At 36.6% G+C, this 25,580-nt stretch overlaps 2 protein-coding genes across 2 annotated transcripts in view; one reads left to right on the forward strand and one right to left on the reverse strand.

Moving 5' to 3' along the window:
* The window catches only part of LOC106056618 (G-protein coupled receptor GRL101-like), a 239,774-nt gene that overhangs the window by 11,124 nt on the left and 203,070 nt on the right, over nucleotides 1-25,580 (forward strand). The gene's annotated exons all lie outside the window — the stretch shown is intronic.
* Nucleotides 1,093-1,896, reverse strand: LOC129923740 (mucin-2-like). The gene has a single exon (XM_056016249.1). It carries the CDS (start codon nucleotides 1,894-1,896, stop codon nucleotides 1,093-1,095), a length of 804 nt encoding a protein of 267 aa, XP_055872224.1.

Genomic DNA, 25,580 nt, shown 5'->3' on the forward strand with positions numbered 1-25,580 from the left:
ATACCTTATTTAAGAAACATTTTCCTTGAATCAAGATCCTTCTATGACTAAGTAGTGATTGATCTCAACATTTACATATCTTTCCACATAGTTGTATTTATCAATTGCTTAAAGTAAATAAATAAACAAGTAGCTCTTTCAGAACTTGCGATCTTTAGGTCAGAGAAGGCAAAGTTTATCTATTTCTATAGCCGACGACGATGTCATGTGGCCAGCACAACGACCAACCACCTTTACTTTCCACAACTAATGTCAGGTACCCATCAGGGTTGGGTCGACTCAAGGGCGGATGTAATAAAAACAATTTAAAACGAGATAGATCTAACTTGGGGGGGGGGGGGGTTATTGGAGCGAGGTATTCCTGCACTGCGAGAACTTTTCTCTGGTGCATTTTGTGTGTTGTTTACTTTTCCAGGGTGTGTGCACAAACTTCATAGGGGCGTCGTGTTAGTTTAAGAAACTTTTGGAAGAGTTTTGAACTCCTGCGCTTCAGCCCTGTCGTTGTCTAGTCCAACTCACGTACCAAGAGATGTGGGCAAAGTACATTGCCCAATTAGAACAGTACAATGCTTTTTTCTTTCTTAAAGTGACTAAGCAAAGCTTGTAGTCCTTTGATGTAATGTAAGATTTTCATTTCTTTGTCAACAAACAGACAAACAAACAGAACTTTGCAAAGCAATTGGATTTAAGCTTGACTATTTAAGAAACTTCTTTCATGTAATATTTTACATACAAATACTTTTAACGTCTAGAATGCATCAATAAAGACATAGAGTAGTAAAGCATCGGTTTCATATTTTAGTCTGGGATTTTCCATTTTTTAACTATTTCTTTGATTCCATACATTCTCTCATTGGTATATCAAGACTGGCCTAAATCATGGAGTCATTGTGATGGTCAAGTTATGCCATTGTAATCCTTTAGTAAGGAAATAACAGCATCACAATTAAGTAATGGACATCTAGGTTAGTGAAAACAATTTACGACATAAATTATCCAAAATGTTTTTCATTATAAAATTGTTTAATTATAACTAAATATTCTATGAGCTTGCCTGATAAACTGAAGGTTCTAGAATAAAATAAATTTCACCTATAAGAAATAAAACTCTAATCGTGTCAACATACTCTTGGCACTTGTCTGGTAGTAAAATTGTAGATGATAGTTCTCTTTCGTTGGTGTACAAGTTTCAAAGTTCTCTTTAGTTGGTGTACAAGTTTCAAAGTTCTCTTTCATTGGTGTACAAGTTTCATAGTTCTCTTTAGTTGGTGTACAAGTTTCAAAGTTCTCTTTCATTGGTGTACAAGTTTCAAAGTTCTCTTTAGTTGGTGTACAAGTTTCATAGTTCTCTTTAGTTGGTGTACAAGTTTCAAAGTTCTCTTTCATTGGTGTACAAGTTTCAAAGTTCTCTTTAGTTGGTGTACAAGTTTCATAGTTCTCTTTAGTTGGTGTACAAGTTTCATAGTTCTCTTTAGTTGGTGTACAAGTTTCAAAGTTCTCTTTCATTGGTGTACAAGTTTCAAAGTTCTCTTTAGTTGGTGTACAAGTTTCATAGTTCTCTTTAGTTGGTGTACAAGTTTCAAAGTTCTCTTTCATTGGTGTACAAGTTTCAAAGTTCTCTTTAGTTGGTGTACAAGTTTCATAGTTCTCTTTAGTTGGTGTACAAGTTTCAAAGTTCTCTTTCATTGGTGTACAAGTTTCAAAGTTCTCTTTCATTGGTGTACAAGTTTCATAGTTCTCTTTAGTTGGTGTACAAGTTTCAAAGTTCTCTTTCATTGGTGTACAAGTTTCAAAGTTCTCTTTAGTTGGTGTACAAGTTTCATAGTTCTCTTTAGTTGGTGTACAAGTTTCATAGTTCTCTTTAGTTGGTGTACAAGTTTCAAAGTTCTCTTTCATTGGTGTACAAGTTTCAAAGTTCTCTTTAGTTGGTGTTCAAGTTTCATAGTTCTCTTTTGTTGGTGTTCAAGTTTCATAGTTCTCTTTCATTGGTGTACAAGTTTCAAAGTTCTCTTTCATTGGTGTACAAGTTTCAAAGTTCTCTTTCATTGGTGTACAAGTTTCAAAGTTCTCTTTCATTGGTGTACAAATTTCAAAGTTCTCTTTCATTGGTGTACAAGTTTCAAAGTTCTCTTTCATTGGTGTACAAGTTTCAAAGTTCTCTTTCATTGGTGTACAAGTTTCAAAGTTCTCTTTCATTGGTGTACAAGTTTCAAAGTTCTCTTTAGTTGGTGTACAAGTTTCAAAGTTCTCTTTCATTGGTGTACAAGTTTCAAAGTTCTCTTTAGTTGGTGTTCAAGTTTCATAGTTCTCTTTAGTTGGTGTTCAAGTTTCATAGTTCTCTTTAGTTGGTGTTCAAGTTTCATAGTTCTCTTTCATTGGTGTACAAGTTTCAAAGTTCTCTTTAGTTGGTGTTCAAGTTTCATAGTTCTCTTTAGTTGGTGTTCAAGTTTCATAGTTCTCTTTCATTGGTGTACAAGTTTCAAAGTTCTCTTTCATTGGTGCAGTGGCGTAACTAAGGGGGGGGGGGATGGGGGAGGAGAATTTTAAAATCCCCCCGGGCCCCCACCTAGGGGGGGCCCCCAAATGGGTGTCCGAAATTTATTTGTAAATACATAAATTAATATATTTGATTGACAAATAGTGTCAACGGGTGTCTTTTTTTAATCAACATTTATGGATTAAATTTATCACTAAGACTAAACCTAGATATTTTAAAAATATTTTTGCCGCACAGATCAGTTTTTAAATATATACAGCATTTTCCATTTTAAACTTTGTTGCCACGAATAAAACTGCATGATATACAGGTATCTTGTTACCTTTACTAATAATAGATCTAAATGGCGAGTATTATATGGCTACACTAATTAACCTTGAAGCAAAATTTACAGAATCGAGTATAACTGAAAGTTATTCTTAACAATGCTAAAATTGTCCATTATTCGGGTTTGGCGTCTATAATTTCAGAATTAAACTTCACACTCGAGTTATTACCCCTTTATTCATCTTTCCTCAATCCAATGGAAACTCTCTCTTTTTATTTACATCTAATGATCTAATCCTTTTGCTTTCGCACAAAACAAACAAAAAATAATGACGTAATATCATATAATATTAATACATCCTTCCTACTGAAGTTATTATCACACCCTTCCTTTTAAAGTTCTTAATAGTGATATCTACTAGCAGCGCCGGCCCTAGCATTTGCGGGGCCCTATGCGAAACGGATCGCGCGGGGCCTAGTCTGGGTAGGGGTAAGCATAATGTCAAAATTATTATTTTTTTAATTAGAAAATAGGCCTACTTTCGTCTTTGCAATAACTTTTTATCAAATGAAAGCTCGCAATGCCACATTTTATTTATTGGCACCCCAAAACGTCAATTTCGTCTATTCTTCAGGAGATTTGAATAAATTCAAAAAAAGTTCAGGACTTTATCGTATATTTTGCCTTTTCATTAGATTTCCTGTAGGCCCTAAAAATCAGGAGGTCGCGAAAACCCTGTTATTTTATATACGTTATAATTGTTTAATTTAATAATGTACACTTGGAATTAGCGCGGGGCCTATGAAAGCGCGGCGCCCACTGCGACCGGCACTGTCTACTAGGAACTTTAACAATTCGTCCACTTCTGGTTGTCTTGACTGAACAAGTTCTCTAGACGTTGGTCTATAACTGTCTGTTTCGTTTGTAGCAACAGTTTGCAGTTCATTGTCTTCATCGGTATCATTGTATTCAGAGATGTCTTCATCGAAACTCTTATTTAAAAAGCGTTGATTTCTTCTGTATGTTATTCCATTGTTTGTCTTTATGATGTAAGATCTGGGTGCTGAATTTTTTTTTATGACAACTGCTTTCTGCCATGTTTGACCTAGACGAACTCTCCGACAGAATAATCTTTAGGTAGTCTTGCTTTTGCATCGTATTTCACTTAGCTTTTCATCTGTCGTTCGTTGAGTAATGTCTCTGCATTTTCAGCTACCAATTGTTTCAATAGTTTGGGATCAGTTGGAATGATTCCCTGAGTCTTCTACTCGTCAGCAGTTGTGATGGTGAATACGGCAGTCCACTTATCGGAGTATTTCTATACTCGAGCATAACGAGATATGGATCTTTCCCACTTTTGTATACTCTGAATCCTTTTGCTTTCGCACAAAACATAAACAACCAACAATGACGTAATGCCATATAATATTAGCACAGAATCTTCTTCATGCAGTGGAAAATAACGAATTTTTTGCCTATCTTGAATTCTGGTAAAAGCTCCTGTGCCCAATTAATATAGTTCGGAAGAAACTACAAAAGTCTGGACTGCATATACGGGAATCTGCTAAAGAAATTAGTACCCTTTCATGCTTTCTGCAAAATGATGAGAAACTGACAAAAACCCAATCCATCGAAAAATCAAAAGAAGGTAGTGAATACTATGGATTCCCTGTAATCAAAACAACCATATGAAAGAAAAGACTTGATGGGAAGTTGAGTTCTAATGTAGGACTGTCAATACAACTGCAATTCAAACGTGTTGCGACAGAAGTGCTGGACAGATTTCATATGGAGATGAAGGGCAGATTCCAAAGGCTGGAAAGAAAATGGATACCTTTGGGTTTCTTCTTGAACCAAGACACCTGTTAGAAGACACGCTTATGACAAACTGTGCTACTTTTCCTGTTTGTATGATGAAATAAATGGAAAATCGCTTTTTCAATGATGTCATTGATGCACGAGCACTTTTCATCAACAAATAGTAATACAATCACGAATAGACATATTGAGGAAACAGGCTTCATATGGGAATTACGTGTGCTCAGACTTTGCAACCTCCTCCGAATACCGCTAACTCAGGCCACTTCCATTACGTCATGTAAGAGATCATTCTCAAAGCTCAAGTTCATCAAAAAGTATCTCAGGAGCACAATGACGCAAGAAAGGCTTATCATGGTTTTAATGTCAGTGAAGTCACAAATACTAGAAAGTATCGATGTAGTTGATGTTATAGATGTCTTTGCTGCACAGAATGCAGGACGTGAAGCGATATCAATTTAGATTTGTCACTTGTGCATTATTTAACTAATAAACAACGATATTATTCATTAAAAGAGTCTTGATGATTACTTTTGTTAAGTTTACTGATATACTGAACCAATTTGATTTGAGGCTTATATATTTTTGCGTACATTATCTCATGTCATATGTCGAATGTCAAAATTCAAGGGGCCCCCAAAGAGGTCAATCCCCCCGGGCCCCCAAATCCCTAGTTACGCCCCTGCATTGGTGTACAAGTTTCAAAGTTCTCTTTCATTGGTGTACAAGTTTCAAAGTTCTCTTTCATTGGTGTACAAGTTTCAAAGTTCTGTTTAGTTGGTGTACAAGTTTCAAAGTTTTTAAGTTCTCTTTAGTTGATGTTCAAGTTTCAAATTCTTTTGGTCGGTTTACAAGTTTCAAAGTTCTGTTTGGTTCGTGTAACGTTTACCTTTCAGATCTTGCGATCTATAGGGCAGATGAAATTTGAGGTCATCTGTTTCTGTGGCCAACGGTTAACGAGCAGGGTGTCATGTGGCCAGTACAACGACCAACCGCCTTTACTTTCCCCAACTTAAGTCGGGTAGCCATTTGGGTATACTTAAGGGTGCCCTAAGAATCCAGAAACACAAAATCCTAGTCTTCACCAAGATTCGAACCCAAGCGGTTTGGGCGTCTTAGCCACACATCTCACTTTTTCTTCATTTTGACTAATATTTAATTAAATAGTTTGTAATTTCTCTTTTAAACAACTAGATCTAGATAAATAAAGACTTAAAAGATTTTCATTAAAACTAGAAATTTAGATGATTCCAGCATTTTGAAGTCAATGTCCACAGTAGGCCTATATACAATACAACTCTATATTTATATGTAGCCGGGAGAGTTTTTAATTGGTAACACTCCAATCTTTGACATCAGCTCAGTTTTAAAAAACTCTAAAAATAACCTACATATCGTGTCCAACTTAAGCAAGACGCAATACTTCCGGTCATTTGAAGCATTATTTCCAGTGAAACGCAACACCGCCATTACACTTTTCTCTCTAAAAAAAAAAAAGCCAATGATCCGGGATTTTTTTAAGTGAACACCGCTGACGTTGTATTGAGGACGGAGTTCTGTCAGCATCGGTTTTGGCTTTCCCGATCCTATAAATAGAATCCACGCTCACGTAGGCCGAAGGCCCGTGTGTCACTCTTGGTAGTTTCATGTTTCATTTGATGGTTTTAAGTTGGAAAATCGTTATTTAACTCGGATTTATAAAGAGGCTTTTAGTATAATTTTCTGCATCATGTTTTTTTTTTTACTTTAATTTTACTGTAATTCCATAAAGATTAATCAGTTTATAGAGCTAATTAATTGTATTATATAATTTACGTTCGAATCCTGGTGAAGATTGGGGTTTTGTTTTTATTTCCGGATATTTAGAGCGCTTCTGATGGGTACCTGACATTAGTTGGTGGGGGGGGGGGAAGGCGGTTGGCCGTTGTGCTGGCCACATGGCACCCTCGTTAAACGTGGGGCAAAGAAACAGATGACTTTTACATCATGAGACCTATAGATCAGAAAGTCTGCAAGGGGTGCATTATACTACATAGACTTGGCTTTGATCATAGAATTTACTTTCATCATAGAGTTGTTTTTTTTATTGACTTTGTTCCGTAGATTGTTTCAACTTGTAGATATTTCTAATGTCTTTAATTCGTTTCAGAATCTATCTTCTCAGACTGAAAACATACACCATCCAACAGAACATCGCAATGCTTTTGTTTTTAAATTCGGTTAATGCTATCGCCTCACTGTGGTCAGTGTCAACTCATTATTGCGGTGCCATGTTCCCAATGTTGATAGTATTTACCTTAACTCCTAGACTCCTATATGTTTCTTCCTTCTGGGTATTGAGTTAACAGAGTAATTTATAGGCAGGTGGAGGCAAGCTTCCATAGACCTAGAATTACAAGAATGTTAGAACCATCTCTTGGGACAATTACAAAGAATTAGAAGAAGAAGAGGTTATATTTTACATTTGTCTTTTATACAGACAGTGGCGTAGCTACGATGGCGTGTGCAATGACTGATTAGATTATTATGTGTGTTTATTTGTTGTTGTTTTTTTTTAAAGTTATCGTTTAATTTCTTTTAGCGACAAAGAACAACCTGTGAGCAAAGAAGGGTGTGGGGCGGGAAAGGGGGGGGGGTAAGAGGGATCAATTATTCTGCCCCCTTCCCCTCCTCTGCTTTGAACTTAAAAGTCATCAATTATTGTGTCCACTGGATGTGTAGAGAAACAAATCTCATCTTATGACAAAGCTTATATCAACTCACTCTGTCTGTCTGGTACAAAGCTTATATCAACTTACGATGTCTGTCTGGTACAAAGCTTATATCAACTCACTCTGTCTGTCTGGTACAAAGCTTATATCAACTTACGATGTCTGTCTGGTACAAAGCTTATATCAACTTACGATGTCTGTCTGGTACAAAGCTTATATCAACTTACGATGTCTGTCTGGTACAAAGCTTATATCAACTTACGATGTCTGTCTGGTACAAAGCTTATATCAACTTACGATGTCTGTCTGGTACAATTTGTGTACGCGTTATTTCTCCCACAGGCATTCTTGGATCAGGTTAAAGTTATACATAATTATTATTGTGCTTAACAAAACATGAATCAATAAAAAAAAAATCAACCAATAAGTTAATTAGTCATTGGTTATTTGTTATTTTGTTTGGTAGTGTTTGTCTCTATCTTCTCATTCCTCTCTTTTAGTGCTCTCTGATTCTCTCTCTCTCTCTCTCGCCTCTCCACTGTCTCTATATCTTCTCCTCCCTCTCTTTCATTGACTCTCTTCCTTTCTATCTCTTATCATTAGAGTCTCCTGTTGATGTCGATATTACCAATTTGTTCTACATTTTTGACATTGCCTCCCAGTACACTTTTGGTAATGGCTGTGTCACATTTATAAAATGTAAAGTCCATTAACAAACAAGATCTACGTTTAAATGTCTATTTCTTTTTCTCGTTAGAATAAATAATACTTAGAATATTAACACCCTGTTGCTGTCTTACCCTAGAAGCTTCCAGAATAAATGTGTCACATATTTCTACACGTGGAAACCTTAACTTCCTGCCTCTAATGGAGCAACCAATCATAAGTTAGTTCACTACATTCGTTTGTTCCTATAGCTCACGATGTCACTAATCTTATCGTATAGCCAGTGAAAAGAATTAAATTGATGTATTTCAATTGCCATTATTATTAACAATTTAATAAGCATTATAATTATTTCGAAAAGCTTTTAGCCGTATACTTTGCCACCTAATTTAATCCCGTATTTGTTTCCTGACCCCACCATGACGAAAGATGTTTTATTTTAACACCTTGCATTCCACAATTAAATAGATTATTAGCTTTTTATATAGCTCTACTCTCATACTTATAGCATTCTCAGAGCGCTATGGTTCAATCTCATTTGTGGACTAGTGGAGGGAGGGGGTATCTGGGAGAAGTCTTTCCGTGCTGCCCTTATGTGCTCAGTAAACACAACCCTGCCCGAGTCGGGTGTCGAGCTCCCTTTCTAGGTAGCCAAGCCACGCTCAAGCGTACTTAGCCTCTCGACCACGCATCCCATTTTTCAAAGAATTAAAATAAAAAGAATTAAATTTTTCAAGAGACCAGAAAATCTTTATCTTGAACCAGTGGCGTAGCTAGCTATGTGCGGGTGGTGCGGGCCGCACGGGGCATCAAATACCCTAGCTACGCCACTGTCTTGAACAGACTTGTACGTCCTTTTTTATTACCGCATGTAGGACTTGTTCATTTGTCCTTATATCGATAAGTGCTGGTTTGATATCGGCCATATCAACCCTGACAGGATGAAAATTTTTCTGGTCGTATTATCTCATCATTTTGGTTTCGGTAATGTTCCATTTTTTGTTTCTGACATGCGGACTGTCCCTCTGCTATTTCATGGTTGTACACGTTTTTACTTTCAGACGTAAATTCTGATGACGTAATGTCCGAGCATAGTCGGGATATTTGTAAAACTTAATGCGCTTAGGCTTAGTGCTGAGGTTACTCTCTGTAGGATGGTCCAGGTATCTTTCAGTGTTCTGTACGGGTTTGCCTATCTCCGTACAGGGCAGGACCCTCTCAGAAACCGATTCTATCGTCGACAAGACCAGTCGTACCTTTGAACTTATTAGAGAGTACTGCGTTTCAATGTTGACATTAGAGATGTATATTCATTAATGATTGAGATCTAGAAATTATTTAAATAGTAATAATAATAAAAGGAAAAAAAAAAACAGAATTCCAAGGAAGAATATTTTCAAGGACAAATCCACAGAAAAAGGTTCAGGTTTCTCTACTCTATTTATACAAAAACTTGAAGTAGAAGGTCAATGACGAAAGCAAGATTAATGTTATTTTTTAATAAATTACCTCCCCTAGTAGAGTTTTCTTTCTTAGTTGAAATTTGAATGATTCAGAACCAATTGTTCAGAAAGATATTCTGTTTACGTTCTAAAGCCACTCTGTCACGTTGTATTACGTGACACTTACATGAACAATTCACGTGACTTTCCGAATGAATGAACCAAGAATGCGATTCTGTTCTTTTCATTTGATTTGATCTTTCTGTTCATTAAGCCATTCTTCTTGCTGCACAAATGGCTCTAATCAATAACAACTTAAATGCCCTTGTTGTCATTCAATTCATTCTCCTCACCGACCCTGTAACCCCCCCTCCCCTTCGCTCCTGCCTGAGTTTATGCAAGTCTCAGGTTTGTGAATCGTTTAGCCCTCACAAAAATCCTCGACACATTCAAACACATTCAAAGTGATTGATAAAAAAATAATTCTGGCCACTTTTCGTGATGTGAAATTGTCGCCATTAGTTAGCTATGAACCAGAAACTGGAGAGGGCTTAAAGCCACTCGTGTGCCATTTTAAATGTTCCTTCTTTTTATTAAACTCTCTCTCTCTCTCTTTCTCTCTCTCTTCTTGTCGCTCAAGAGAGTGATTTGTGGTGGCTATAAGGGAAAGGATTGCGTCCCTTTCAAAGACATCTTCAGTTCTGTAATTCAAAATATCTTAAGGCATGAATGCCAACGAATGTCCGGAAGGGCTGAGATTTTATTTCCGGTTGAAGAACCTGTTTAAAGATGGAGACAGCTGTTGAGGGCAAGAACACCATTCTTCTCAAAAAAAAAGGAAAAAAAAAAGTTAAATTTGTATGCTTTGAAGCTTTGTTACATAAGTCTATTTTTAATGTACACATACCACAATTAAAATACCACACAATCACACCCTAACCATTTTGACACTAGCCAAAATGTACCGTACTACCCCACTACCACATTACCACACCATACATCCATACACAATCTACCAAATTTCTTCAGTGGTCCCACTCTGGCACACACACCATTTCGTTGCTGTAACTTAAGCACACAGCACCATTTTATTAATATCAATTTAGCACACAACACCATTTTATAAATATCAATTTAGCACACAACACCATTTTATTAATATCAATTTAGCACACAACACCATTTTATTAATATCAGTTTAGCACACAACACCATTTTATTAATATCAATTTAGCATACAACACCATTTTATTAATATCAATTTAGCATTCAACACCATTTTATTAATATCAATTTAGCACACAACACCATTTTATTAATATCAATTTAGCACACAACACCATTTTATTAATATCAATTTAGCACACAACACCATTTTATTAATATCAATTTAGCACACAACACCATTTTATTAATATCAATTTAGCATACAACACCATTTTATTAATATCAATTTAGCACACAACACCATTTTATTAATATCAGTTTAGCACACAACACCATTTTATTAATATCAATTTAGCATACAACACCATTTTATTAATATCAATTTAGCATACAACACCATTTTATTAATATCAATTTAGCACACAACACCATTTTTTTAATATCAATTTAGCACACAACACCATTTTATAAATATCAATTTAGCACACAATACCATTGTATTTCTGCAACTTAAACACACAACACCATTTATTAATGCCAGTTTAGCACACAGCACCATTTTATAAATGCCAGTTCAGCACAAGCACCTTCTGAACTCTCTCATACTACCCCCACTGACTAAAGTACATATTGTATTTGTCTTACAAAATCTAGAAATGCCTGAAGAAAGATAAATACAGCAATACTAGTTTTAAGCATCATTCAATTCACGTCTGCCAAACGCCTTATCAAACTGCAAGCTTGCCCTCCAGATATATCACGTCGCTCATGTATTCAAGAGTACATTTACGAGGAATGAACCAGCTGGCGTTCGCTAGGATTACACCATTTCTTGGGCCTGTTGTTGTTGAGCTAGAATTAGACCATTTCTTGGGCCTGTTGTTGTTGAGCTAGACTTAGACCATTTCTTGTTGAGCTAGAATTAGACCATTTCTTGGGCCTGTTGTTGTTGAGCTAGAATTAGACCATTTCTTGGGCCTGTTGTTGTTGAGATAGAATTAGACCATTTCTTGGGCATGTTGTTGTTGAGCTAGAATTAGACCATTTCTTGGGCATGTTGTTGTTGAGCTAGAATTAGACCATTTCTTGGGCATTTGTTGAGCTAGAATTATACCATTTTTTTGGGCATGTTCTGGTTGAGCTAGATATTTTGATTGTCAACTGAATCACTCTGGCTAGTGCTCTCAAAATAGATCTGTGACTTGTTTATGTGTGATATTTCTAGATAATTAAAGCGGTACAATTACACTTGAATGAATCAACATTTGTTGGAGGACATCAAAGACTTTGAACTCACGAGAGATCACGAGAAATAACTAAAAGCAGTTATTTTACGTGAATGTGAAATTGAGGTCCATTTTGTGAAGAGAATCTTTCTATAAATTTAATCTTGTTTTCTTTTTAAATTTCAAATTGAATCTATGAATTAAAATCTTGTTTGTCATTGACATATTTCATCGACCTTTGAATCGACTGACTCTGTGAGTTGAATCTTTTAATGAATTAAATCATTTTATGTGTCTTGCGGTGTCTAAGTTGCCAGAGAATCATAAACAGAAAGTTGTTTACATTATAGTAGCTTTCAGTTTTAACACAGAAGAGTACATCAATGAGAGATAATTCAGTTCCGGTACAAAAAAGATTCTTAAAACTTCAAAAACTATACCATAGAAAGAATGGGGAGACGTGCTTAGTTTTGAGTTCAGCTTATAAGATTGAAGCTTCGTTTACATTTATTATGGTGAATTCGTTATGGGATTTTGATTATAAAGTGTATTATTACTTGATATATATTGTATGCTCAATCTTCTCATTATTTCTACTTGTGGATTAAAATATATTTTTTTTTCGTAAAGAGGAATTATTTGACTTCTTAACCTAACCAAGAATCTCCTGTAACCTGCAGTACAGTCATAAGATGTCACTTATATCATAGTCCAATATATAAATTACTTACAATGTTCCTACACTATAAATGGAATCCTTTTAGGAATTAAGAATTTTCATGAATCAAATAATTCTAAGTCTTTTTATGAATAGTTTTGAAAACAAAGATAAATACAGGAAGATGTATCTGAACCGAAAGTTCAGCTAAAGGCTGCATTGTATGACAGTTTTATGAAAAAAAATAATTCTTCGAAAAACTCGCTTCCCTTTTTCTCGCTGTGTGGTAGCTTCGTACTTTTAAGACTTAAAATTATATCCATTTGTGACCTCTATTTGCCTACAGCCTGCACTATGCAAGAGCACATTCTTGTACGTAATGGGGAATAAAATCAACAACATTAAGATCAGATAGGGAAAATCTACATAATTAAACACACACACTTACTCGAAGATACTCACAGATACACTCAACAACCCAACAAGAACCTTCAATTACCAGTCTACTCCCATGCCATCTTATCTTTACATGAGGCATTTTTTTAATTTGAGAGGCCAGGTGTCAGCGTGTGTGTGTGGGGGGGGGGGGGGGGGAGAGAGAGAGAGAGAGACGAAGTAAAAAGACAAATTTAGCTTCTCAGTTGTCCATTACACGATCTTACACAAAATAAAACTTTGCAGGAGATCTAAATAAAACTCAGGAAATTTCTACAGTACGAATAAAACATAGATAAACCTAGAAAGAGTCACATCTATAGATATCAATCAAATGTTAATTAATAAAACTTTTAATCAGCCAGGCAAATAAAAACATATGACATTTGTAATTTTACCTCTTCAAGTTTTGTATATAACTTTATATTTACGGTTTGAAAAAATACAGAGATGTGTAAGCTTACTTTGTACCATGCAGAGATGGGAATCGGACCCAACTTTTAAAGTTCGGGTTCGGTTTGTTTCGGTCGGATTTAAGTTCCACTTCGGTTCGTTTCGATGACGAGTATAATTCGGGTTCGGTTAGGTCGTAAGTGAGGTTCGAGTTTGGTTCGTTCGGTTCGGTTTGGTTTGTTTCCTTTTCAAGTAACATACAGATAGTAGAAACAAATATATTTTCAAATTGTAAACAAAAAAATTTACATTGAACTATCAAAAATTTTCATCTAAGGCGAATAACTCTAAATATTTAGGATTATGTGTGTATCCGGTGTAGAGAATTAAACATGTGATAATTAGCATTTTAACACTTACACGATCATGTTTGTGCTCTTATTCCGCATTGAAAAATCCACCTAGTCCATTGTATCACTTGTAGTACAACATCACTTGGCAACAGTTGTCTTTCCATAGAGCGTCCTTGCCAGTGTTTAGTTGAACTTCACCTTGACCTAGCCCTTAGTCTGTTGGACCGTTGGGGCACCATGTAAGATTTGTCGATCGTCTTTCTCCATTCCTCTATGTCTTTCGCCCTAGATAGACCCCCCCCCCCCCCAAAAAAAAAACAAAAAAAAAAAAACGGCAGGTCCGTCCACTGTCCATGACGTCCTCTCATTGCTCTCTCCACCCCCCCCTTTTCCCGACACCGTTCCCCGAAGGAAGGCCCCCGCGAGCTCCGATGACCCTGCAATAAGGCCATATATTTTTAGCCTGCGCTCCTTTATGATAGCCAACCGGCCACTGTTGGGCCCAATGGCTGCTGTAACCCAGTCTCGAATCTCTCGATCTGTGTCGCAGTCCTTAAATGTTGATCTACTTTTTTCCAAATCTCTCCCAATGTCTCTCTTTTAATTTTCGCACATTTTCTCTTAGATTATACATCTGCAATACATTTCTCTATATCACTTTCTCTTAGATTATACAACTCCAATGCATTTCTCTATATCACTTTCTCTTAGATTATACATCTCCAATACATTTCTCTATATCACTTTCTCTTAGATTATACATCTCCAATACATTTCTCTACATCACTTTCTCTTAGATTATACAACTCCAATACATTTCTCTACATCACTTTCTCTTAGATTATACAACTCCAATGCATTTCTCTACATCACTTTCTCTTAGATTATACATCTCCAATACATTTCTCTACATCACTTTCTCTTAGATTATACAACTCCAATGCATTTCTTTACATCACTTTCTCTTAGATTATAACTCTCCAATGCATTTCTCTATATCACTTTCTCTTAGACTATGTATCTCCAATGCATTTCTCTATATCACTTTCTCTTCTTCTCTTTCTATTGATACTGTATTGTCATTTTTTCAATCACAGAAACCGGATGCTTAAAAACCTGAAAGGTAAACAAAGAAAGATAAATCTGTTTAAAATCTCTGCGTGAAAATCCCCAATTAAAAAAAAATCAAATAACATTAACGAAGCTAATGAGATTAAACGCCTGAAGTAGTACAATTAATGAAATGGTGTTCTCTTTTAATATATCTAAAGTTGTTTACCCTCCGATTGGGCTCGTCGACAGCTGTCTTCTATTTGAATTTATCTACAGTTGTGTCCCGTTGTATTGGACATGGATTAAGTTGGGATGATAGATTTAAATGAATACTTTGTCCTGTGTTTTAACAAAACCTCAAAATGAATTAAGCACAAAAAAAAAAAAAACATAGCCAGGGATAACAATTCAAAAAAAAAAAATAAAAATAAATCCAAGAGGAATAATCCCAATAGCTAGTAATGCATATTAAACTAAGTGCACTCCACTCCCCAACACAAGGTTATGTCCCTTATTATAATAATCACAAACCTTGAGTCTCTTGGATATATCTCAAGGAAGAACTTCCGGTCAAACTCTGACTACACGAGTGAATCCCAAAATATGGCACGCGGGTCATATCTGGCCCGTTACACGATGCTATCCGGAACTCGAAACTTTTGACCACAGTTGATAATGAAACAACAAAGGCTCGATAGCCTTGGTGTGACCTTGGCACGTGTGGCCGATAACATTTCCTCCCCCCCCCCCCCTTGTCAATGACGTTATATTCTAGTTGCAAGTCTTTGTAAAGTAGACAAGATTTAAGGTAACGCTCAGTACCTCCATTAACATGAAGGCTGACAATAGACGTGCTGTTGATACGTGGGTCTTACCTAAAATGATGAAAGCGTCAGCAATCTTTGAATTGTAACGGGAACGAAATGAGGTACATTAAATGGATGTTGCTCTGAATTGGGCTGATAACAATCACTAAGGTTATATTACAAAAAATAAAATAAATTATAGCTTTTATATTGCGCTTCTTTCATGCTTATGGCATGCTCAGAACACTATGGTCCAATTTCATTTGTGGACCAGTGGGTGGGAGGGAGGGGGTATCTGGGAGAAGGTTTTCCGTGCTGCCTTTAGGCACTCAGTTAACAAAACTCTGCCCGAACCTCGCCCCCCCCCCTTTCATAGGTAGCCAAACCAAGTCAAGTTCTAGCGTAATTAGCCTCTCGACCAGGCTTCCCATACGTACACGTTACTTCCAGTACTTCCCAGTCTCGGATCAAGTTGAAACGTGACACAATTAGTCAGAGTCGATGACAAAACACGCGAATTAATAATAATAAAAAAAACGATTAATTAATCAATTAGAAGTTATTTAATTTAGTTTTATACGAAAATTATACTAAATCGGCGACACGTTAGAATAATCACAATAATGCTGAGAATTGAATCGTTCGACATTTTAAAAAATTACAATGGTGTAATAACTACTTGAATAGCTTAGTGGCAAAACACGACAGATTCCATCATGGAGGCTCGATTTCGACTTAAGACACAAATAACGTTTTATTTTTAGCGGCCCCCGAAAGGGGAAAAGACGCTATTAGTTTTGTGCGAAATGTCTGTCCGTCTGTCCCGTTTAGATCTCGTAAACTACAAAAGATATTGAAAATCCGACATCACAATATTTTAGACCCTTCAAAGTTCTGATGCAACGGCTACTTTTTTTTTTCTAAAAGCGAAAAATCTAATTTTTTAAATCTGTTATGCAAGCAGTTTTCTAAAGAGAAAAAGCAAATTAGAATGCATTATAAGTTAGACCTAATTTAAAACGAATAGTAATCTTGTAAACTTCATTTTCTTGAACTTTTGTTTAATACGTAAAGAAAAAAGTATAAAACATCAGTTAGGCCAGGGGAGGCGCGGTGGCTAAGCGGTAAAGCGCTTGGCTTTCGAACCGGGGGTCCCTGGTTCGAATCCCGGTGAAGACTGGGATTTTCAACTTTGGAATCTTTTGGCGCCTCTGAGTCCACTCAGCACTAATGGGTACTTGACATTAGTTGGGGAAAAGTAAAGGCGGTTGGTCGTTGTGCTGGCTACATGACACCCTCGTTAACCGTAGGCCACAAAAACAGATGAACTTTACATGATCTGCCCTATAGACTACAAGGTCTGAAAGGGTAACTAGTTAGTCCTGGTTCACATCTAACTTTACATTCACTTTCACCTATCCTTTGATCTGCGGGATCGTTGGGGCACTACACAAGATGTTTACCTTCTTTCTCCATTCTTATCTCTCATTTGTCTTTGATATAATTTCATTCGGATGTTCTTTCTGAAAATATTGAAGCCTGCCTGGGTGGACCACTTCGGGGGCCGATTTTGAGTTTGTGTTTGTAACCTTGTTTATTTATCAAATCACAAATGGAACTGTTGTCAAACATTCGAGATTGTAGACACTTAAATGTCGCAAGGAGAAGAGAGTAGCTCAGCCATTGTGTACACTTTCACTAGTTCCATCCAAAAAATAAAGGTCAACCAAAAAATGACCAAGATGACAAAAATACAGACACTGACTTGACAAAGTCTCGTCATTCTCTCATATCGCACTCTAAAAAGGTCAAGCCTACTGACGAACCAAACGGTTTAGACTTTTTAAGGCACAAAACCGATAATGTATTGCAAATCAATGGTTACATTTTGAGTCATTAAAAGTCATCTGATTGGTTCAAAATAATTGATGCAACTCAATGTAACTGTTCTGTGTAAGACCTAGACCCACCATAAAAGTAAATGTAGATTTTCGTACATAGCGTCTAGCGTAGCCTGGACCCTACCTGAACAGGCGGGAACTCTGCAGTCGTTACCTACAGGTCTAGACAGTGCATGGTACTAAAATGAGAGTCTGCAGTGCGGGAGGGAGGGGGCGGAGGTGGGTAATAATCTAAATTGATTCTACAGGGAATGTTGATGTCATTATACTTCAAGAATGTACTCCCGGGACTCAGCTCGTAAAGCATTTTAATTGTACCCCCCCCCCTCCACCTGACCTCATTTTATTTTTCATTCATCTGACACTGAGAGCGAGAAGGTCGCTCACGTGAAATCTGTGTGTGCGTGTTCTGGATGGTGGTTGTATGTGTGTGTGTGCGCGTGTGTTTGTGTGTTTGTGTGTACGCCTAAGGGACGGAGCGGAAGAGCTTTAAATCTTTTAAAAATGGTGAGGGTATCAGTGTGGCGGACGGCCTGACTGTCTCCTTCTAGATCTGAGATTATTACTTGTTAAAATGTTTTAGCGGATATGGTTATAGACTTTTTAATGCCAACAAATCTCACCCCCTCTCACCCTCTCTCCCCACCTTTCTGGATACATCCATTAAAGAGATTTTTTTTTTAAATCAGAAACTATTTGACTGGAAAGATCTAATAAATAGCAATAAAGACAGACAACTCTATCATCATTGTTGCTTCGTCTGTATGCAGGTTTGTTGTGTCCTGTTCGTCAAGGAAAACAACTACGTCCTACTCGTATCAATGTCTTAATCTAATCTTAATCATGTCAATTAGAGACTCTACTACGATACTAATGTTCTGACGGATTAAGCTACCCTTTCTATGCTGTAATATCATTTCTTTTTTCTGGTATATGGAATGGTTGTTTGTTTGTTTTATTTTATTGTCTTAACCATAAGGCTTATCTTCGAGTCCGAAGATTACTGATTCGTGCAGTATTTCACGGAGCTAGGCAGACATTATTTTGCCACATTCAGCGCAGACATTTAAATAAGGTTTAAATGATTTTAACTGGCAGAGAATGAAAAATTGGAACATTTGATAATGCGGGGCATAGAAGTGGATGGGTATTGAAAACAAGGTGGCTGAGTGGTTAAGCACTTGGTTTCCGAACCTGTTTTCCTGGGTTCAAATCTACGTGACGACTGGGTTTTTTAATTTTGATTTTTTTTTAGTCCACCCAGCTCTAATGGGTACCTGACTTAAAATGGGGCAAGTAAAGGCAGTTGGTCATTGTGCTGGCCAAATGAGACGGACGGCATTAAATAATTTGAGGCCCTAAGCTCATTGAATTGGGTGGCCCGAAAATGAAATAAAGGATTAAAAAGAAACAGCGAAAAATGAAATTGCGCAAATAATTAAAAACCTGACTGTCTAAAATTAAATCGACAAAAAGAACTGAAATATATTCTTCTCTGTAGTAGACACAGAGGTAGAAAGTAAAAGGATATAGTCATTAGAGTTCTCTACTTTGTTTGAGATCTGATCCAAAGTTCGCATTTTTTTTTAGTCCTATGCTTAAATCCTACCAATTCAATTTAATCAAATATTTAAGGCCTTTTGTACCTTACTACTTGCGGCATTTTGTAAACCTCAAAACTAAACTGGTCCCTAAGCAACTTCTAACTAAGGAGGCCAATCCTAGATTTACATCTACAGTTTCAGGTTAAGCCTTTATTTTAAAATTATAGAAGACATTCCTTAGTCTTCGGCGTTCCTTCTATGTTTCGTTTCAGCCCATGCTACTGAACATGCAACATAATCCTCTTACTACTCCAGTTCATCTTTGTTTTGAATTTGCATTCATTTCTGCCTAAGTTGTATTGTGATATTTAAAAAAAAAGCTTTTAACATTTGGAAAGCTTGTCGGATATCAAGTCCGAGGTATTCTAGTCGCTTCGTGAGCAGCCCTGGTGAAATGGACAATGTCACGCGCGAGCCCGCCAGAATGAAGGTGACATGTAGCAGACTGAGAACTCCTTGATTGAAACATATCGTCTGCCACGGGAAGTAGATGTTAGTTATCTTTCCTTTCTTTTATGTTTCCCCCTATTTCTCCTTGTGTCCAATGTGGTATTAGCCAGGACTTCGCCAAAGTCAACTTTATCCTGGCCACATTTATCATTCGATAACAACACAGGTAACTAAATATTTAAATAGGGCTTGTCTCTTCCCCCCCCCCCCCTTTTTTTTCCAAAAAAAAATCTTGAAGAAACCTAAACGTTAATCATACACCTACAACCTACTCAATCAAACACCTACAACCTACTCAATCAAACACCTAAAACCTGCTCTGAAACTTAACGTAAAAGACAGAAGATCCCTTGGAGAGAATTTAACCAGACCCAAGAAAGACTATAGTTTTAAAGTAGACGCGGCCGTGTACATGAGGTTAGGGGCCTTTACTCATTTGTCTCCCCAAGAGACTCAACATTGGGGCTGTATGTTCAATGACATAGATTTTATATGTCAAATAGCTCATATAGTTCAGATCTAAAGCTATTCAAGCTTGGAACTAGGTCATTTAGATTATCTATTTGTGCTCTTACGCATGAAACCGCAGGAGTTCCCGCAATTATCTTGTGCATCAGAAGAATCCAGCCCCTAAATTGTGATGCGATGCTATTGGACCCCTAGAAGATACCGCTCACAGTGTAGAATGAAGCTTCGAGGCTCGTTTTTTTCTAAATCGACAAATGTTTACTGTGATGATACCTGTTTAATTACGTATTAGAAGTCTGTAAGACCTCGAATCAAACATTAGATTTTATTCCATTAATCCATTTTATATTAAAAATACTTTAATGCATGACTAGCAACTAATTCATTAATTGTGAGAAAAAAACAACAACAGATATACTATTTAATTAATTAATAAATTAAAAAAAGTCAACTTCTTCACTCAATGGTATTGGAGATTTTCACGCTAGACTAGACAATGTCAAGGACGCTAAATTCACTTCAATGTTGCCAACTACTAAATAACAAATAGAATCGAGCTACAAAAAACCGACAACATAAAATGGAATTCTCTATTTTCAAAGGTGTAGACCAACCGTGTATCTAACTTTAGAAAACACCAAAATGGTTTGACAACACTTCCTTTACTATGTACACCTGTACACTAAAAAGCTAGCTATTTATAGGTTTTTTCCCACGTAGATGAAAATCCATTATACATTTTAATTCTTTTTTTTAAAGTTTCTAGCATTAAACAAGAGTAGAGACACCTATTTTAGTTTCATCTTTAGGGAAGATAAGTTGTCTCAGTGGCAACTAAATTAAGACATGGAGCAGTTGCCGGTCTCTAGACTTTCGTCGTACGGGTGCTGGGACAGTTCGTGTAAACGAATCCCTCCACTTTCCCGGTCAGCAGGATATCAAGAGACAGGATGGTCCATTCTTTCACGCTGTCCAGCCAGCCATTCATTGGAGGCCTGAACTCTTCTGTCAGCTTCAGCATTCAATGTCCAGTTCTAGCGACTGTGCTAAGACAACTAGCGAAGAATACAGTTTTCATTTTACTTGGAAGCTGATCTTAGAGATTTCCCCCAGTTTGCTAATGACTACGGTTTTTATCTCTTATATTGATCCTCCTTCTCTTGTTATGTTTGACCTTAAGTATTTAAATGAGTCAACTTCTTCTGTTTGACCATTCAACTGTATGCAGCATATCGTACTATCCCCACCACAAAATAGTATTTCGTTTTTTTCTGCAATGATTTCCATGCCAACTGTTCTAGCTGCAGCATCCAGTTTTAAACTCAGATCCTGTATCTGGATTCTACTTATTTAATATTATCAAGATTGATATATAAAGTATTTATTAGTAGTATTTGCTAGGTGCATTCATTATATGCAATACATAGTTATAATCCATTCATTTTACAATAGATTGATGGATTAATCTGTTCTGTGGTATTGTACGTCTCGAGAGACGATCTTTTCCCTTTGCAACTTGTTTTGTGACTAATGAAGCTAATCCTTGATGCACAGCTGCGATCCCAGGTTAGGCAGTTGTAATCACACCAGGCGCCATTGCACTTTCACCCTTCTTTCTACTACTGTTGTGTATGGCATCTGCAATCCGGGACCTTTCCTTTATGCTCTCTCTCCATTTGCCACTTTTTCCCAGCTGCTAGTGTCGATTGTGAAGAGCTTCATATCGCGTTTTCATGACAGATCAATAGATAGACGTAATATAAATATACTGTTTCTATATTGGATATTCTACTTTCTCAGATCAGAGATATGGTACAATAGATGTTATAAGAGTTAGAAAGTACGATAATTATATTCACTATTATATATACTGTTATAACCCTAGTTGCGGACTGAAAGGGTTAATGTGTGTATGGCCTACCGACACAAATGATTCAGACAAATCACACAGGTCAAGGGCTGTAGAACAAGGGACATTACTGCTATTGCACGTAATATGATCAATGTTATGGTCATGTGACCAAAAAGCCTTTACAGACGAGAGACAGTGTGTTAGAAAGGAGTGTAGAGTCCAGGACGCAAGGCAGTAAGGACAGTGTGCTACAAAGTGAGTCCTTGTAAAGGTAGCTGTACGAGTCTAGAAGTAGACAGAGAAAGACTTGTAGTTTTTAGTAGGCAGTTCTATTGTGTTAAAGCATTTGAATTTGAGATCTGATCCAAAGTTCGCATTTATATATATATATATATATTTATATATTTATATTTATATATGCACTTATTTAATTATTCATTTATCAGAAATCAATAACACTGAAAAAGAAAGAAAATATGTATTTATAAACGTGACTATATAATCATGAAATCCTAGAAATAATTTAGCTCTAACAGTGAAGGTGGATAGAAATGCTTAAACTACGAAGATGTCAGTTTTGATGTAGTGCAGGGAAAGCCACCCCCTACATGGTACCAACTTGGCAGGGGGGCATTTTTCTGGAAAAAAAAACCATTACGGCCGAAGACAATGTTGACGGGAAAATCTCATCTCTATCAGTAATATTCCATGGAAAATTCTGGCTATTCTACTATTGATGGTTTGAACACGTAGCAAGACAGGTATAGGGAACCGCATTTAACCAGATGGTGATTAATGTTCAATGGAATTTTCCAAATGTTAATAGTTTGGAGAAAAGGCTGATTGACTTAGAAAGTCCTCATGCTTCTTGCTATTTGATGACTCGCAAGACTTCTAGGAGTTTTTAGATCGATCCTGTCTCTCCAAACTTCCGGTAAGAGATCTTGCTCTGTTTTTATTATGGAAATTGTCTGCGAATTTACATACTACTCGTTATTGAGTTATAGCAGTGTTTCCCAAACTGTATCTTACCTTATCTTATATAATACAGACGTTACTTCAAAAAAGAAGATAATTACGTCCTACTCGTCATGCATCTAGTCATGCATATTAACCAATGGCTGCCTGGTCGTGCGGTTTGCGCGCTGGACTGTCGTTCGGATTTATCGACGGTCGAGGGTTCAAACCCTGCCCGCTCCCATCCCCCGTCGTCCTGCGGGAGGTTTGGACTAGGAAGTAAACTATCTTCAACTCTGAAGGAACATCCGAAACATGTAAAACATTTTACAAAACAAACATGACTTAAATTCTGCCAAGTCACTGGTTTTCCTGGCTGGCTCAGGCAACTCATCCCTTACTCTAATAGCACTAGGGAACATTAGTGTTCCGCAGAGCCTGAATAGGTGTTCCCTGAACTACTGGAATAATTAAGTAGTAGGCCACTGCGTGAATTGACCTCTCTATAAAAAAAATTAGCAAAGTTTCCCGCAAAATAATCAGAATGTGCGAATAGTGGAAACACTGTATTATAGTAACAGTAATTGGCGTAGTCTAACTGGAGTAGCTCTTTGAACCTTCAACACTCCGGACGATTAGCAATCTTGGGCAAGGTGTCAGAGTAAAGTGCTCGGCTTCATAGCCGAGGGGTCTCGTGTAGGAGCCCCGGTGATGGCTCGGATTTTGATTTTTAGGACGCACCTGTTTCCACCCAATGGTTCCTGGCATTTGTTGGATAAATTAAAATCTGCTGATTATTGTGCTATCACATGATACCCTTGTTAACTGTCGACCATAGAAACGAATGACGTTTGCATCATCTGTTCCATACATTACAAGGCCTGAAATAAAAATTGACTTTATGTCGAAATAAAACAATTTTTTTCAACCCAAGTAAAAAAGTTCATGAAAAGGACTGAGCTATGTGTTTAGAACTCCATCATGATCTCTAAGGTATTCGTGTAATGAGAAATAAAGGAACACTGAAAAGTAACCTAAAACAAGGCTTTATTAAACTAGAACGACACATGGACTGACGAAAAAGACTTGGACAGTAGCACACTAAATCAATGTTGTGAACACATTCTCACGACGTTACACAAACATAAACAAATAGTAACTATTTCACCACGATTCAATATGAAACTAAATAATTAATCAACAAAAATTTAATTGACTAGTTGAGTATTTTTTGTCTACTGATTCATGTTTTGTTATGTAAAATAAATAATTGTTTAAAGTATCAACTTGATCGGAGAATGCGTGCCGGAGAAATACAATTTACACTTGTTTAAGGGGACAAAACCTAACATATTTAGCCATATTTGTGAATACTGAAGTATTAGTTTCCCTTGTTGGTATCAAACAAAATAATTAATTACCACTAATTAATTGTTTAATCGGTTACTTTTGTTTTCATGTCTTGTCATGTCAATGAATAATTGTGCGAAGTTTCAGCTTGATCCGAGAATCTTAGTGGGAGAAATAACGTAAACACTCTTTTTACCAGACAGACAGACAGACAGAGTGAGTTGCTATAAGCTTTGTAAAAACGTAAACCCTTATAAATAACTATCCTGTGGAGAGGTCTGAGTAACTACAGTGAGATTTGTGGATTTTCTGTTTCTTTGGTTTTATCAGTTTCCGCTTTGACCATAGCTGTGATTTTTATAGAGCTCTGAGGTCAAACCTGAATGTGTTCTAACCTGATGTTCTGATAGAAACCAATCAAGTCTACTTGAAACGTCACATACCCCACAGCTACACCTGAGTTTGTCGAATCACCCGTGACACCAGCAGCTGTTTTTTCGACACATTAATTAGCAGAATAGCTGCTAGAACTAACATGTTTTAGCACTAATAGGTAAAGATAACACAGCACCACGTGACCAGACTATCAAAATGTTGTTAATGTATTATCCCCCCCCCCCCCCAATTAAAATATAATATTTAGAAAGTTTGTTTTCTTTAAATCTCACTATTGCTCTTGGTTTATTCAAGATTTTGTTTACATAACCATCAAAACTAAACTCACTTTTTACATAGCGTTTATCAAGTCTGTCTGTCAATCTGTCTGTCTGTCTATCTGTTTGTCTGGTAAAAGGTTTGAACACGTTTTTTTCCCATGTCACACTCTCGGGTCAAGTTGAAACCTTGCGCTATTGTTCATGGTACATGGCAAGCAATGAGTTAACAAGGCGACTTGAGTTCGAAATTATATTCGATCTGTGTTTGCTAAGCACCGAAAGGTAGCAATGAAATCTTCCTTCTGAAAACCTCTACCTCCAACTCATCCTCAAAAGAGATTTGACCAAAGAGCATTGACCATGCCATGCCATGAAAGACTACAAAGCACAAAATAAAATAAAACAAAATAAAAGCGAAAGATGTTCCGGTGATTTCGAAAGAATTTCACGTAAGAAGAAAGAAAATCTAAAACAAAGTGTTTCACGTTGAAAAACTGTCCTATATTTTATTGGCCAGATTTTTGTTTCTTTATACGCTTAGGGCTTCCATCAGAAATAAAAAGCATTACGTCCTATGCGGCTAGTACTGATCACGTGAAGGGAAACGGCAGCTTGAAGGGTTTCACCACGTGACTTAAGACGTGATAAATTTTCTTTCTAAACGAACGTCCAAAAGAAGCCAACAAGGAATAGAACTAACGTGGATTTCCAATCAAATATGCTTTGGAATTATGTAAAAAATAAATATTAAAAAATAATTGTTTTAATAAGTAGATTCATACGGTTTCATTTTTTAATGTTAAAATCATAATTTAAAAAAAATGAGAAGTTCTACTTTCAGACTTTGTG

The sequence above is a fragment of the Biomphalaria glabrata genome, chromosome 17 (genome assembly GCF_947242115.1).
Source record: "Biomphalaria glabrata chromosome 17, xgBioGlab47.1, whole genome shotgun sequence".
In the NCBI taxonomy this organism is placed as follows: Eukaryota; Metazoa; Mollusca; class Gastropoda; family Planorbidae; genus Biomphalaria; species Biomphalaria glabrata.